The sequence below is a fragment of the Lepisma saccharinum genome, chromosome 10 (assembly GCF_977018435.1).
Source record: "Lepisma saccharinum chromosome 10, izLepSacc3.1, whole genome shotgun sequence".
Taxonomy (NCBI): Eukaryota; Metazoa; Arthropoda; class Insecta; order Zygentoma; family Lepismatidae; genus Lepisma; species Lepisma saccharinum.
In genome coordinates, this window is record NC_139238.1 from 61,832,125 (window position 1) to 61,847,332 (window position 15,208).

A 15,208-nucleotide genomic window follows, 5' to 3' on the forward strand; every position below is an offset into this window, starting at 1 on the left:
TTCACTGATACTGGCTGATGCTTGTTCAGAGTTGGCATAATTCACAGGGTTCACAAAAATGTCACATGGCACATTCATGGATTCTAATCATCCAGAAAATTAATAAAAAAAAATCGAAGTTTTCATTCATTTGCACTAGTACTGGGTGAAAAATGGACTTTATGATTAAATAACAGCTATTTTAGTATTGTGATTTAAGAAAAAAAAAAAAAGTAAAGTTCGCTGTGCATATAGCACCATGCCATGAAGACACATTTGAGGGATGTGATCGTGGCCATTTTGGAGATGATGTGATCAGCACCATGCTCTGGCTGCCTATAATTCCTATGGGTTGTCCCCAGGTACCCACTGATTTTAGGCTAGTTGAGCCCCGGAGCCACTTTATATGGGGACAAGGCAGGAAAAATTGCAAACTTAGATCACCAACCCTAGAAATCGAACATGGGTCTCCCACGTAACAGTCAGATGACCTACCTGTCACTTCAACATTGTGATGTAATCCTTGAATATTTGAATATTTTAAAACTACAGTGGAATGCTTGCATGAATATTAACATATTCCAGACGTACGGTGAATCCCTTCATACAACTACTGGCATAGCCTGCCTTTTGCAATACACTCATACTTTGTATGGTGAATGAATGACAGGCTATAATCGCACAATTATCGCAATCACTTCTTTCCAATTCCAATCGCTAGATTATGTGAGTGTAATGTTTAACCTTTTGCCGCCCAAGGCCTTTTTCACAAGTAAGCCTCTATTGCCCGAGCCGATTTTGAGCAAAATGCAGTTTCAATTAAATGAGTGTAGATCGGAGGCTAATTGCCCTAGAGAGATGAGTGATATACCGTTGTACGCGGAATGAACCAGAGATTCAGACTATAAGAAATTTTTGCAAATTCGGCGTATATGTGGCGGGGGGAGGGGCTAACTCTCAAAATTCCAAAATTTCGGTGAAAAAAATTTTGTTTCCCCACCCTCCCCTCAAGCAAAAAGTAAATGACAGTGTCGACATGCATGGAAATGATCGCTAACATGTAAGGAACACAAAAATATTTGCATTATTATCATATGACCAATGTAACTTGAGTTATACCCCCAAAAGGAATTTTTCGCACGCCACTTATTCAAGCTTCAAAATGCAGCGGTACCTTGAAATGACTTTGGCTCAGAGACTATTTGCCCTGGAGATATGAACGATATACCGTTGTACGCAGAATGAATCACAGATTCAGACGATATATAATTTATGCACATTCGACGCACATATGGAGGGGAAAAGGGGGGAAATCCTCTGATTTTTTTTTAAAAAATGGGGTTTCTCCCCCCCGAAAAAAAGGATATGAAAAGTTCAAAATGCACATAGAAATTATCGCTTTCATATAAGAGACAGAAAAATATTTGCATCATTGCCGTATGACCAACGTAACGCGAGCTGTACTCCTGAAACGAAAGGCTTGTACGCCACTGTCTCAAGCTTCGGAATTGAGCGAAATGCAGAGTTACTTTGAATTGACTACAGCTCAGAGACTATTTGCCCTGGAGATATGAACGATATACCGTTGTACGCAGAATGAATCACAGATTCAGACGATATATAATTTATGCACATTCGGCGCACATATGGAGGGGGAAAGGGGGGAAATCCCCTCAAAAATACTTTTCTTTTTTAAAAAAATGTTTTCAAACCGCCCCCCCGAAAAAAAATGTCAAAATGCGAAATTTATGCAAAATTTATGCAAATTTGGCGTATATATGGAGGGGAAAGGGAGAAAACCCCCAAAAATTATTTAAAAAAATTGTCACTTCACCCAAAAAATGTCCTTGCACTTGGGCACAAAACGACACCTACGCACAACATTCACGGATGAAAAGCTAGAACGTAGTGAAAAATGAGCGGCAATTCTTGCAGCTGCTTGAAATTCTATTTTTGGACAATGCTGGGTAACCCCTGTTGCCACTTGTGGACACTTGTGCTAAAAAAAACAAAGGTTTCCTTCAGCGCGCTTCGAAATTCCATTCTCACAACGCAGATTCAACAACCAGTCTTTCCCCTCCCCTTCCCCCACCCCCTGCTTGCGCCCTCACGGAAAACTTTCATTTTGACATCAGATACTGATAAACAAGCTTCCTTCTAATGCACTTAGCAGGAGGGAGTGAAAAGCATTGCTTTAGAACAACAAAGCCGGTCTTCCTTTGTCGGCAAAAATTTGACGTTGAAAAGAGCCGCAAAAGAGAAGTACCTTTTCCCGCCTTTTCCCCTCCATTTTCATGAAGACAAAAAATGCAAAAAACCATTTCTGTTAAATACATGTGTTAGGAACAATATAAAAAAATAAAATCGAAATTCTAGCCAAAAATAGAAAAGTTATAACGTAAAAACTACGACCTTGACACAGCGTCTCGTTCGAGACGCTTGGTTCCGTGAGGGTTACTTTTGGGTATCTCGTTCGAGACGCTTGGGCAGCAAAAGGTTAAGTACTTATGTCAAATTACGTTGCACTTTTACTAATGCTCTTGAGAATTCCTTATAGCAACATTGCATAAATTCTCACAGGGATTCCACATCAGATTTCGAAGTTAGTGACGATTTTGAATCTGAAGAGGAAATTTGATTTTTGAAGTTCACTTTATGCACAGATAGGCTAATTGAGACTGGACCAACAGTTTAGAGAGGAATCTGAACCACTATGTGCCTCCATCAGTTATTGAACCCATGACCCTTGATTACAAGGCAACAAAGTTACCACTACATCATTTGGGAGTCATTGCTGAGGATGTGTTTAGGTTATTTTTCATTAATTATCTATATATTACATATTGAAATTATGTTTTAAGTACCATTTATTACAATGTTTTATTTTTTCTTTCTAAAGATTGTTACAAAAACATTGTAAATGACGAAAATGATTGCAAAATGTAACATATTATATATATGGGGAAAGAGAAAGTTTGTAGATTTCAGAAAGGTTTGGTAAATAATAAAAAAAATAGAAACATATTTTCCAAGATTTTTTAAAAAAATAAAAAAAAATCTCAGTCTACATAGAGCAGAATGATATTTTCAGATAAATTCAAAAGGAGACAACCATGAAGAAAAAACTTCAGGGGTAGCAGAACATCAAGCCAAGGGTTCAGTGGATACTGGCGTGTATAAAGATTACATAAAAGCAGGAGGAAATTTGTTCCACATATTTCTTCTAATTTTCCTTTTCATATTTGCACAAGTATGTCGCAGTGGAAGTGATTATTGGACATTATATTGGTAAGTATTTGAATTTCTTCATTGACAAACACTTTGAGCAAATGGCAATATGTGTCTTGCATATTTTAGTCCATGTATTTTCTTTAATGTCGGTAAGATTTCAAATATTTTGACCAGGGATACTTTTTACATTGAGTTTGTTTGTTTCCAAAAATGTCACCGAACATTCATATTTCTAATTAGAGACATGCATATTTCATTTTTGATGGAAACACAAAATGTGAAATAACATGCAATGTTCACATCATCATGTTTTTGAATGTTGTGAGGTATGTTTATCTACCATGTTTTATCACGAATTGAACTGCACAATAAACTGAAACAAGAAATTTAGAGTTTATTTATTTACTAAATCAACATTTTAACATCAAAATGAAATTTTATATGCCACTTTCGATCCTGAAATGTACCAAATTTTTGTATCAATATCTTGATTTTTATTCACGATAAATATGTGGCTCTACTAATTATTATTTCTATCATCTTTACTGTTTTTTATACAATTCAGCACTGATTAATTAATGCTATTTCCAGGGCAAACCAGGAGGAGTTACAATCCAAATGTAGAGATACAGGACAAATATATTTGACAAGCTTCACTACAACAACGTGTAATGCAACTAATGGAAGTGTAGCAACACTAAGTTCTGAATTTTCTATGTACATTTATGTGGTGTTAGTAGTAATGACCATAGTTACAACATTAATGAGATCTGTGTATTTTTTCCACATCTGTATAAGAGCTTCACAAGCACTTCACAAGAGAATGTTTGACTGCCTCATGAGAGCATGTATGAGATTCTTTGACACCAACCCATCAGGTAAGTTGAAAGATCCCATAAATATCACAAAACAATCTCCATACTCTCTAAATTCCAATACTTGATTGTTTTAGCAATTAAGAATATTAATATTATGAGTGAATTTAATCACCGCCACCAGCCAATACACATAATGTTGAGAAAAATTTTCAGTTTAAATATTCTTAACACCATTAAGCCTTGTTTCCATGATATAAAAATTCAATATACTGACCAAGGCAGTAATTTAATTTTATTATAAAAACATAAACTAAACGTAAGGTTTCAATCAAGTACACTGGTGCAGAGTCTGAAGAAGACCTTGCTATAAGGTTGAAACGTTATGTTTAGTTTATGTTTTTATAATAAAATTAAATTACTGCCTTGGTCAGCATATTGAATTTTTATAAATATTCTTATACATTACTCAAAGTTTATCTTATCTGTATAAGTTTTTTGCCAGTACTGTGTGAGGAAAATGTGATTAAATGGTGCCTATTTTAAAATTCTGATTATCTGATTCTGGTAGATACATATGACACAGTTCTAAATGAATACCTATATGTAAACATTTATAATTATTCCGAACAACTTCAAATTATTATATTCTAGCATCTGTATCAGTGGTAATTAGTAACAATATTGACATCAGTATTCATACCCACTGAGCCTTAGTTAATGTAGTTATAGGATTGATCTGATATCACTTTAAACTGATAGCAATACTAATACTGATGCACTTACAATTTCCACCAGTTCCAATACTAATGCTCGAAAATTGTTTAAAAAATTCACGAACATTAATATGCAAGTATTCCACTGGAATTTTAGGCATGAATTTATCAGAGTTTTGCTTTAAAATCAAGAATTACTCTGGATTATTAAAATGGCTGTCATTTAATCACAAAATTCATTACTGGTTCAAAATACACTGAAACTGAAATTTTCATAATTTCCATGATAATGTAGTGTAAGTGTCACATGGCATTTTTGTAGACATCACAAAATAGCCAAACAAAACTTTCTGTAGCAATAATAATAATATAAATAATATAATAATATAAAATCCAAATGTCAGCTAATACCAATACATCAACATCAGTATTGGCTCAGATATACAGTGGAACCTTGATTTTACGTTTTCCAGAGGATAATACTGAAAAAAAACACTTAAATTGCAGGAAAATGTAAAATTGAGGAAAATTTTATAACATTTGACTATGTTGGGACCATGAAGATAGAATGCATAATGCAGAAAAATGTAAAATCCATGAACTTAAAATTGGGATTTAACTGTATTGCTATCATATTTGCATAAGTCACACATATCTCAACTTGAAGGGTAGATTTTGACTTTGTGGATATCTCATGAGAAAAAAATCGCAATGACACTTTTCAATATTCTGCATGCATGAACAAATGATAATCACAATCAACAATGATGTGCAATATCATCTGTCCACCACAAATATTATTACTTCCATGTCTGGCCTATCCATCATGTCTTACAATTAATTTATATTTTGCATATGCCCATTTAATAAAAACTAATTAATTATTTATATCTTAAATTTTAGGTAGAATTTTGAATCGATTTTCCAAAGATATGGGAGCTGTTGATGATTATTTACCTCAAGTTCTTATGGACACAATTCAGGTAAAGGAGTAATTCTAAAAGTGCCACGAAATGCAATAGATTTCTTTAGGCATACACTGACATGAAATTTTAACCAATACTAATAATCTACTGAAGTAAAATTTATTCATACTAATAACAAATATTTTATTAATCTGATATTAACTGGCAAAAATTATCTGAAAAATGTGAATGGTTCATTCATTGCCTTAGTTAAATTATGTAACTAACCAAGTAACTGCAATGGATTCTGCCTTAGAATAAATAAACTGTGTACCTAGATATTTACTTTACAAGACAGGCTACTTTATAAACATAATTATTTTTTTTAAAAAAATGAAGAAGCAAGAATAAATAATTATGCAAGCGAAATCCACCTTAGAAATACTCTCAAAAGAAACACACACAATAGTGACCACTCCCGCTGACCTCAACACCAAGCCTGGGGCTCTTAATGAAACCTAGCTTCCTGCCATCAGATATATATGTACCCATCCAACCCATTCCAACCACACAAAAACCCCAAAAAAAACATACACGAACCTTATGGGCCTGTGAAAATGCCTGCCTGCAGATCTGAGTGAAAACGAAGGCCTTCTCAAGAATGCATGCTTGGCAAAAGAAAGAAGTACCACACTCACGCCGGAAGAGCAGAAAGTGAAATGCCTGCGTCAACTAGCACCACCATGAATATGAGTGGTAAAAAAAGGAACGACGCCATCTGCAGCAAGACAGTACATGTCTGACAAAATCACCAGACAGGTGGCAAAATCGATTGCGAACAAAAACTGCATGGAAAAATGAAACATGAACTTATTAGAGTGAACTCCCTATCTCCGTGTAACCACCAAACAGATATCTTTAGATACAACACAAAATGTGTATTTCTTTAATGTGAAAGGGTTGTGGCTTCTCAAACAACATGGAAAAAATATTAGTTATGTTTTGTTGTCAGAATTACACACTTACATTTTGTGACTCCTTGAAAGTCACACATTATCCCACACTCACATGGTATATGGTAAACTCCAGGAATGTGGAGTTCCAGGTCATACTTGAATGACGGTCTGTGAATGGTCTTCACTTCGTGCCTGACTAGAATCCTGCTCAACTTCCCGAATGTGTGCCCGACAAATGGTAAAACTGTTATAGTGGGGTGTTTCTGTCCTGTGTTGCTATTGATAGAGGGGCTGTGCGGTTCAGAATCGGTCCTTGTAAGGGCCTTGTCTTCATGTTCGACTTCTCTGGGTTGTGAAGAATCGGCACTTCTAAGGGCCACATTGTTGTCCGTGGTTGGTCTCTGCTGAGATCAAACTGCTTTGCTGATCGCCCTGTTGATATCTCTGATGTGGTATTCATTCTGCTGAAGCATGGTTGTAAATTCTGACTGTAGATTCTCCAGGTCCGAAATGGTTACTGCCCTGTGGGCAAGAAGAGTGTTCAGAACAGCTAGACACTGTGTTTTATGATGGAAGCTATTGGCATTTAGGTACAGGTCGGTGTGCGTGTGTTATCTATATATACTATGCCCGAGGGTACCATCTGGTTTGTGGCAGATTAGGATGTCCAGGAATGGGATACAGCCATCTTCTTCTATCTCCATGGTGAACTGAATGTTGGAATGCCGGTTCTGAAGTTTCCTGGAAACTACGTCATTCCGGTCATCCATGTGGCCAAATGACGAAACTGTCATCCACATATCTGTAGAAACAGGAAGGTTGGTTGGGAGCGTCTTTCAATACTTCTTGTTCAAAATGTTCCATGTAGAATTTTGCGATCGCCGGTGAGAGTGGTGAACCCATGGCAACTTCGTCAGTTTGTTCATAATATTTCCTGTTGTACAGGAAATATGTGGAAGTTAGCATGTGGCGGAAGAGATTAACTATGGCTGGTGGAAAGTCGTTTTGGGAGATCTTGAGTTTCTTCAGTTCCTGGACAAATTCAGTGGAGTTCTTGACGTGATGTTCACATTGTCTGACTAGAGGTTGAAGCAGCGATTAGAGGTACTTGGCAATTCTGTATGTTGGACTGCTTATATTAGCACTGATGATGGGTCTCAGGGGGACACCCATTTTGTGAATTTTTGGTAAGCCATTCTGAGTGACCAGGCATACAGAGACCCCACCGTATCAGTGGAGCAGAAAACAAACTGCCTTCTCAAGAAATGTGGCTTAACTGAAGAGATTTGCAAACACCTGACAGCACATGGCAGCCAGCCTTCCAGATTGTATAGCTTACCAAAAATTCACAAAATGGGTGTCTCCCTGAGACCCATCATCAGTGCTATAACAGTCCAACATACAGAATTGCCAAATACCTCACATCGCTGCTTCAACTTCTAGTCAGACAATGTAAACATCACGTCAAGAACTACACATTCATCTAGGAACTAAAGAAACTCAAGATCTCCCAAAACGACATTCTCGTCAGTTTTGATGCAATCCCCCTGTTCATCGGAGTCCCGGTGGAGGACACATTGGAACTTCTAGGAAGCCACTTTCCACCAGCCATAGTTAATCTTTTCCGCCACATGCTAACTTCCACATATTTCCTGTACAACGGGAAATATTACGAACAAACTGAAGGAGTTGCCATGGATTCACCACTCTCACTGGTGATTGCAAACTTCTACATGGGACATTTTTAACATGAAGCACTGAAAGTCGCTCCCAACCAACCTTCCTGTTTCTACAGATATGTGGATGACACTTTCGTCATTTGGCCACATAGACGACCGGCATTACATAGTTTCCTGGATTTCCTGAAGAACCGGCATTCCAATATTCAGTTCACCATGGAGATAGAAGATAGCTGCCTCCCATTCCTGGACATCCTAATCCGACAAAAACCAGATGGCACCCTCGGATATAGTATATATAGAAAACCCACGCACACCAACCTGTACCTAAATACCAATAGCTTCCATCATAAAACACAGTGTCTAGCCATTCTGAACACTCTTGCGCACAGGGCAGTAACCAAATCGGGCCAGGAGAATCTACAGTCAGAATTCACTCATCTCAGAACCACGCTTCGGCAGAATGGATACCACATCAGAGATATCAACAGGGCGATCAACAAGGCAGTTTCATCTCAGCAGAGATAACAGCAGATAACAGTGTGGCCCTTAGAAGGGCCGATTCTTCACAACCCAGAGAAGTCGAACATGAGGATGAGGCCCTTAAAAGGACCGATTCTGCACCGCACAGCCCCTCTACCAGTAGCAACACAGGACAGGAACACCCCACTGCAACAGTTTTACCATTTGTCAGACACACATCCGGGAAGTTGGGCAGGATTCTAGCCAGGCAAAAATTGAAGACCATTCACAGACCGTCACTGAAAACCAAAGCCCTACTCCGTTCATTCAAAGATGACCTGGAATCCCACATTCCTGGAGTTTACCGTATACCGTGTGAGTGTGAGACACCATATATAGACCAAACAGGATGCACCATTGAACAGCGACGTAATGAACTTCAGTTGCAACATCAGATTATTCCAACCAGAAAAGTCTGGACTTGCGGAATACAGCATCAGCGAGGGACACAGGATTTTATTTGCAGACACCGAAATAATAGCCAAATGTGCCAGTTACTGAAACCGACAAGTAAAAGAAGCCATAGCCATTTCACGGGGAAGCACCAATCTCAATAGGGACATTGGACTCCAGCTCGCTCAGTCACGCATGGAACCCACTCCTCCATAATAACACGACACCAGCCAAAAAGAACACCAGGATCCAGAGCAAGCCAATGATAGTCTTGTGTATAACCCTACATTGGTCTTATTTTTTTATATTCTCTGATGATGAGAGCAATGTATGCACTCGAAACGTTGGAAGCTAATGCCGATTTAACCTGGTTGGTAACCCGAGGACACTTGTTCGAATACTTGCATTGTAAATACAAGTACTAAGAGCAGAGAATACTGTAGCTGATTATGTATAATATATTTCTTGCATATGTGTGAACAACTTAAAAGCTACATACAATACAAAAAGTTAAAAATTAATAAAATAATTTGAAATCATAGCATATTGTTCCATTTTGTAATACTCCTCACTTATTTGATGTGCTAAAATAATGGGATATACAGCTTCAGCACACTACTTGACAGTCCTAAAATTTTATAGACATTATAGTTATCAGCTGTCCATTTAATTTATTTATTTTATTTTATTTGTAAAACGGAAATCATTATTTAATAATTCACTGCACTAATGCATGGAATATTACTAATCCTCTATTAGAAACTATGATGCAAGTTTGTTTCAATTTTTGTTTTGAGTACACTTTATGCACAGATAGCCAAATCAGGACTGAATATACAGTTTTAAGTGGGATCCAAACCACTATGTGCCCCCACCTGGTATCAAACCTGGGATGCCTTGATTACAAGATGACACTACCACTATGCCATTGGTGAAGCCTGTGATGCACATGCATTTACTCCAATTAGAATCACAAAAATTGTCTCTAATAATATAAATTTATGACCATGCCATTGCAAATTATATCACTAGAAGAATGGTTAGTTTAAAAAAAAAACAACTTTAAATGTAAGTTTCAAAAATTTTGTTTTATTAATTTCAACTGAGCAGCATTCATTTCATAAAAGTAATATAAAATTTAAATTATTTCTTATAGATATGTTTGGGAACAATTGGTTCACTAATTGTAATCTCTGTGGCTAATTATTGGCTAAGCATTCTAGCCATAGTGTTTGGTATCTTGTTCTATTTCCTGAGGGTCATTTATGTACCACCTTCTAGAAGTATCAAAAGACTGGAAGGAATATGTAAGTATGATTTGAATTCTCAAAAATAATTTTGGTATTGTATTGATTGGTTTGGTTTATTTTACTTTGCACTTTTGCCACATTTGGCTAATACGGAAGATGGGGATGAGTGATATGATGAAATTGATGAAGGGACATGCACAAAGAGCAACCATACCTAGGTCAACATTTGAACCTGGGACCCCTGGTGTCATAGCGCTCTGTGCTAACTAATCCTCCACCAGGGTCTGCACATTGTATTGAATTTGCCCCCAATAAGGGCCCCACATACTTCGTGGTGCACATACGTACATGTTTAAATTAAGAGCAAAGTGTAAAGACATGGATCCATCATTATGAAATCGATAGTAGACATATATTTATCTTACAAATCCACATTATATGAAACATATCTTTCAATTTATGAATATTGAATATAGTGCTGGTGGATTTGCTCCAATTTTTATATTTGAATATGCTAGTATCTTATTTATGAGTGTTTTATTTAGAATTTTATTGTTGGAGGGGTATAGCTTTTCTTATTCATTTTACTTAAGGGTTGTTTTTTTTTAGGATTTATTTATAGTACATTGATATTCACTATTCACAGGAGTAATAATAAATCCAGATTGATTAAAAATTCAATTTATTTCCTATTACAACAACATGGTGTTCCATTGGATTAAGTTAAAAGCAATGTATTATAGGGATGGACTGATATGAAATTTTTGCCGATACTGATAAGCTTTTGATATAATATATACAAACACTGATCAAATATAAAATTGCTCATGCTTCTTGAAGAACAAAAATTGTTCACATGCTTTCTTGCCATGGCCAAGCATGTTAAGTGGCAAACTTTTGATCTTACCTCTGATGTTCACAGGTTTGAGTCCTGGCCTGGGCATGAGTTTTCTTTGTGAGTGTCTATTGATCAATTTCATCTAATCATCACTCATTCTCATCGGCGTAATTAGCCAAAAGTGGCAGAAAAGCGATGTAAAACATAAGAAATACAAATTAATATAGGTAACCAAGTGACTACTGTGGGTTCTGCTCACTGTTTCTGTGGAAAATAACCTTACAAAAGTATTGTATGTTCATAACAGTGATACTAAAATGGCAGAATTGTGCACTAAATTGTAGCCTATTTATTTATATGTTGCATCGGTAATGTTACTAATACACAGATATGCCAATTAATCTATCCCTGCAGTCCTTAACCAGTGGCCTGCAGACACCCACGGGGTTGCAATGTCCTCCCAGGCGATCTGCGAATAAATGTTATGAACTTTTACATTGTAAATTATTTTTCTAAAAGAGATTTAAAAATTAAGTATGTTCCACAATTTGGCAGAGGCGACAATATACTTTTATAATTTTCATTAATATTAGAGATTTCTTATAATTAAAAACTTGTTGCCAGAAAATCATCAACTGTGGTAATAACTACATTTCCATATACGGAAGGAAAAATCTCTTTAAAATTGCTGAGTTCACTTGCAGGAAGACCTTTTAGGGAGCTAGAAGGCATTGATGCCTTTTGTAATGACATACTTGTATCTGCTTTCCTAGATCTGAAAAGAAGTAAAGAAATCATTTGGTAGTGTCAAAATTAAGAATACAAGTTTCAGTCGTTAATGCTTGACTGGACCCTTAGCAGCCGAATGGGCGAATTTTTAAAAATTTTCCTCTCCATTCGAAAAACCTCTTGGATATTTCAAAATATGAAAAATACATACACTTAGAATTCCTTCTAGAGCATTGGTGTGAATTTTCATGTAGTTTTTTTTTTCACTGTTATCTAGATATTATCAAAAGTTTCGAGATTACATAAGTCTATTAAACTTTTGATAAAAGTTTTGGGATTACATAAGTCTATAAACTTTTGATAATATCTAGATAACAGTAAAAGAAAACTACACGAACATTCACGTCAATGCTCTAGAAGGAATTCTAAACATGTAATTTTTCATATTTTGAAATATTCAAGAGGTTTTTCGAATAGAGAGGAAAATTTTAAACAAAAATCACCCATTCGGCTGCCAAAGGTCCAGCCAAGCCTTAAGCTTGATATAACAAGACTTGTAAATGAAAGCAGCACCAGCCATTTCATTAAAGTAATATTGAATGCTATTATTATTATTAAAATGAACATATGAGTATAGTAATAAATTGTATTCTATAATTGTGAGACTCTTGGCAACTAATTTTAATTAAATATTTGATGCACTTTAGAACCTCAAATAGTTAAGTCATGGGGGTTCACAACAATTTGAAGGATGGGTCCATGGTATTCCATTGGATTTCAAATATCAATATTAAATGTTTTCAGATTATTGTAATTGGTATTAGAATTTGAAAAATAAAGTGGTTTCAAAAATATAAACAATGGTTCCCATAACTTCGTTCTATTACTTGTTACATTCTGTGTCATTAGAAAGAGCACAAAATTTGGAATCTTCATGAAATTGCGAAGAAGAAGTATCATCATCCTTTGCCGTTTCCTGCATCTAGCTGGGTTGGTATAGAAGTCAAGCCTCTTTATTTCTTCCTGATCTTCCACCACTCCTCTCTTTCCACGGTGTTCCAATCTTGTCCTCTTCTCCTAACACTCTCCACTATCTGCTCTCTCCACCAACATCTTGGTCTCCCCCTTGGCCTTATTCCCACTCCTTGTGCATTGTAAGCTCTTAATGGTAGTCTTGCTGCATCCATCCTCTTCATGTGTCCAAACCGTCTCATCTGTGCCTGATCTATCCCGTCCTGAAGCTTCACCACCCCCACTGTCTGTCGGATCCCCTCATTCCTTATTCTATCCCTTCTAGTCTTCCCTAGGGTGACCAGACGTCCTCTTTTATCCAAACATGTCCTCCTTTTTAGGTGTCTGTCCGGCATCTGGGCGAATTTTTTAAAAATCGGTAAATGTCCTTCTTTTTTGGAAAGAGTATAGCATCGACCATAGCAAATGTGCTGCATAGAGAATGCTTCCACATATAACGATCATCATTTAAGGCATATCACTTGGGGTGCGTTAAGTATTCGAGCAATGCTCACCTAGCATCTGGGAGCTGAACACGATCACTTTCCTGACTGAGTCATTACTCATTAGTATTATTCTAACTTGTTGCTTCTGGCATTTGAGACTGCTGGAATGAATGTAGTCTGTGTAGTTCATTTTCAATTGATTGATTTGGTTTATTTTACTTCACTTTTCTGTCACTTTTGATATGATGATAAGGTGATTTTGATGAAGGGATATTCACAAAGAACACCCATGCCCAGGCTGGGATTCGAATCCGGAACTGCTGGAATTGTGGCACAGTGTGCTAATCACTCTGCCATGGGGACCGGCAATATCCAGCTTTTAAAGGATGGAAGAAATGAATATGAGGTAAAGTGTAAGGTGGCTATCACTTTCCACTGCTGTTGAAAAAGTGGTAGAAATGTTTGTGGCATTAAAATCATATTTCTCTACCCAATCTAAACTACCAAAAATTTTAATTTGGTTTTTTGGAAATAAGTTAAAGCAAATCTTACTTGTTACATTCACTTCTGGGGATATTCCATTCTAATATCCAAGAATTAGAAAAGGAGTAAAATTCTGTGCTTCAAACTGTAAATATTCTTTGTCATTTGTTAAATAACAGATTAGAAGATTGATTTCTTTGCTTAAAGGTAAGAAGGAAGTTATAGAAAGAGTTCATCTGAAAAGTATTTGTAAGCAAAGTGTTGGTAAGATTTTTTTTATATTCATTAAATTATGAGTAATGGCAAATGAGTTGCCATTTTTTGTGGTGTCCTCTTTTTTATGGCTTTGTCCTCCTTTTTCGCCATGCTCTGTCCTCGTTTTTGAACGTATGTGTCTGGTCATCCAAGTCTTCCTCAATATACTCCTTAAAAATTTCAACTCCACTGCCTGCATCTTTCTTTTCTCTCTCTGTCATTGTCCAAGTCTCTGCTCCATACGTAATTATTGGCACCTAGTATGTGTTATATATTACCTTCTTGCATTTCATAGGTACATCCCTGTTCCATGTTAATCTTTGAATGCATTGATATAGTCCACCACCCACTTGTCCTCTTCTGTTTATCTCCTCATCTATTCTTCCACTTCTCTCAATTATGCTTCCTAGATATTTGAAGCAATGCACTACCATCAACTCTTCTGTGACCATCTTTATTCTTGGTTCATTTCTGGCTCTGTTTCGTGTTGTTATTAGCACCTCACTCTTTTCTGCACAGAGTTTCATTCCCGCTATTCTGATTTCCTCATTCCAACTATCAAGCTGTCTCTATACTTCTTCTTCCCTGTTTCCCCATATTACTAAGTCATCAGTGAACAACAGGGCCTTCATCTCTTCCTCTCGTATCTTGTTCCCCACCTCTTCATTAATTGCATCCATTGTAATTATGGAGAGCAGTGGGAAAAGAGCACTTCCCTGTTCCACTGGTGTCTTCACACAGCTCTGGTTCATCTTGTATTTGCTCTGCACTCTACACACTTATCTGTTCCACGACTCATTTCTCTCTTAGAGTCTTCCAAATCTTTGTTCTGTTTATGCTATAAATATGCCTTTTCTATACCTAGGAATGCTGTAATCAAATTATTTCCATACTCATAGTGCCTTTCCTGTATTTGCCTTATGATGAATATCAGATCTACTGTTGATCTGCCTCTTTTACTTCCCTTATTCTTTTCTCTAATATTTTCTCATACACCTTT

The 15,208-nt window shown here is 36.5% G+C and overlaps 1 protein-coding gene across 7 annotated transcripts in view; it reads left to right on the forward strand.

Moving 5' to 3' along the window:
• LOC145993921 (ATP-binding cassette sub-family C member 4-like) overlaps positions 1 to 15,208 on the forward strand; it is a 243,132-nt gene that overhangs the window by 193,412 nt on the left and 34,512 nt on the right. For all 7 annotated transcript variants that reach the window (XM_083129849.1, XM_083129847.1, XM_083129851.1 and 4 more), the window contains 4 exons: positions 3,071 to 3,267; positions 3,802 to 4,088; positions 5,645 to 5,724; positions 10,353 to 10,503. In XM_083129849.1, coding sequence (XP_082985975.1) covers positions 3,071 to 3,267; positions 3,802 to 4,088; positions 5,645 to 5,724; positions 10,353 to 10,503 — 715 coding nt within the window. The remainder of the gene's footprint in view (positions 1 to 3,070; positions 3,268 to 3,801; positions 4,089 to 5,644; positions 5,725 to 10,352; positions 10,504 to 15,208) is intronic.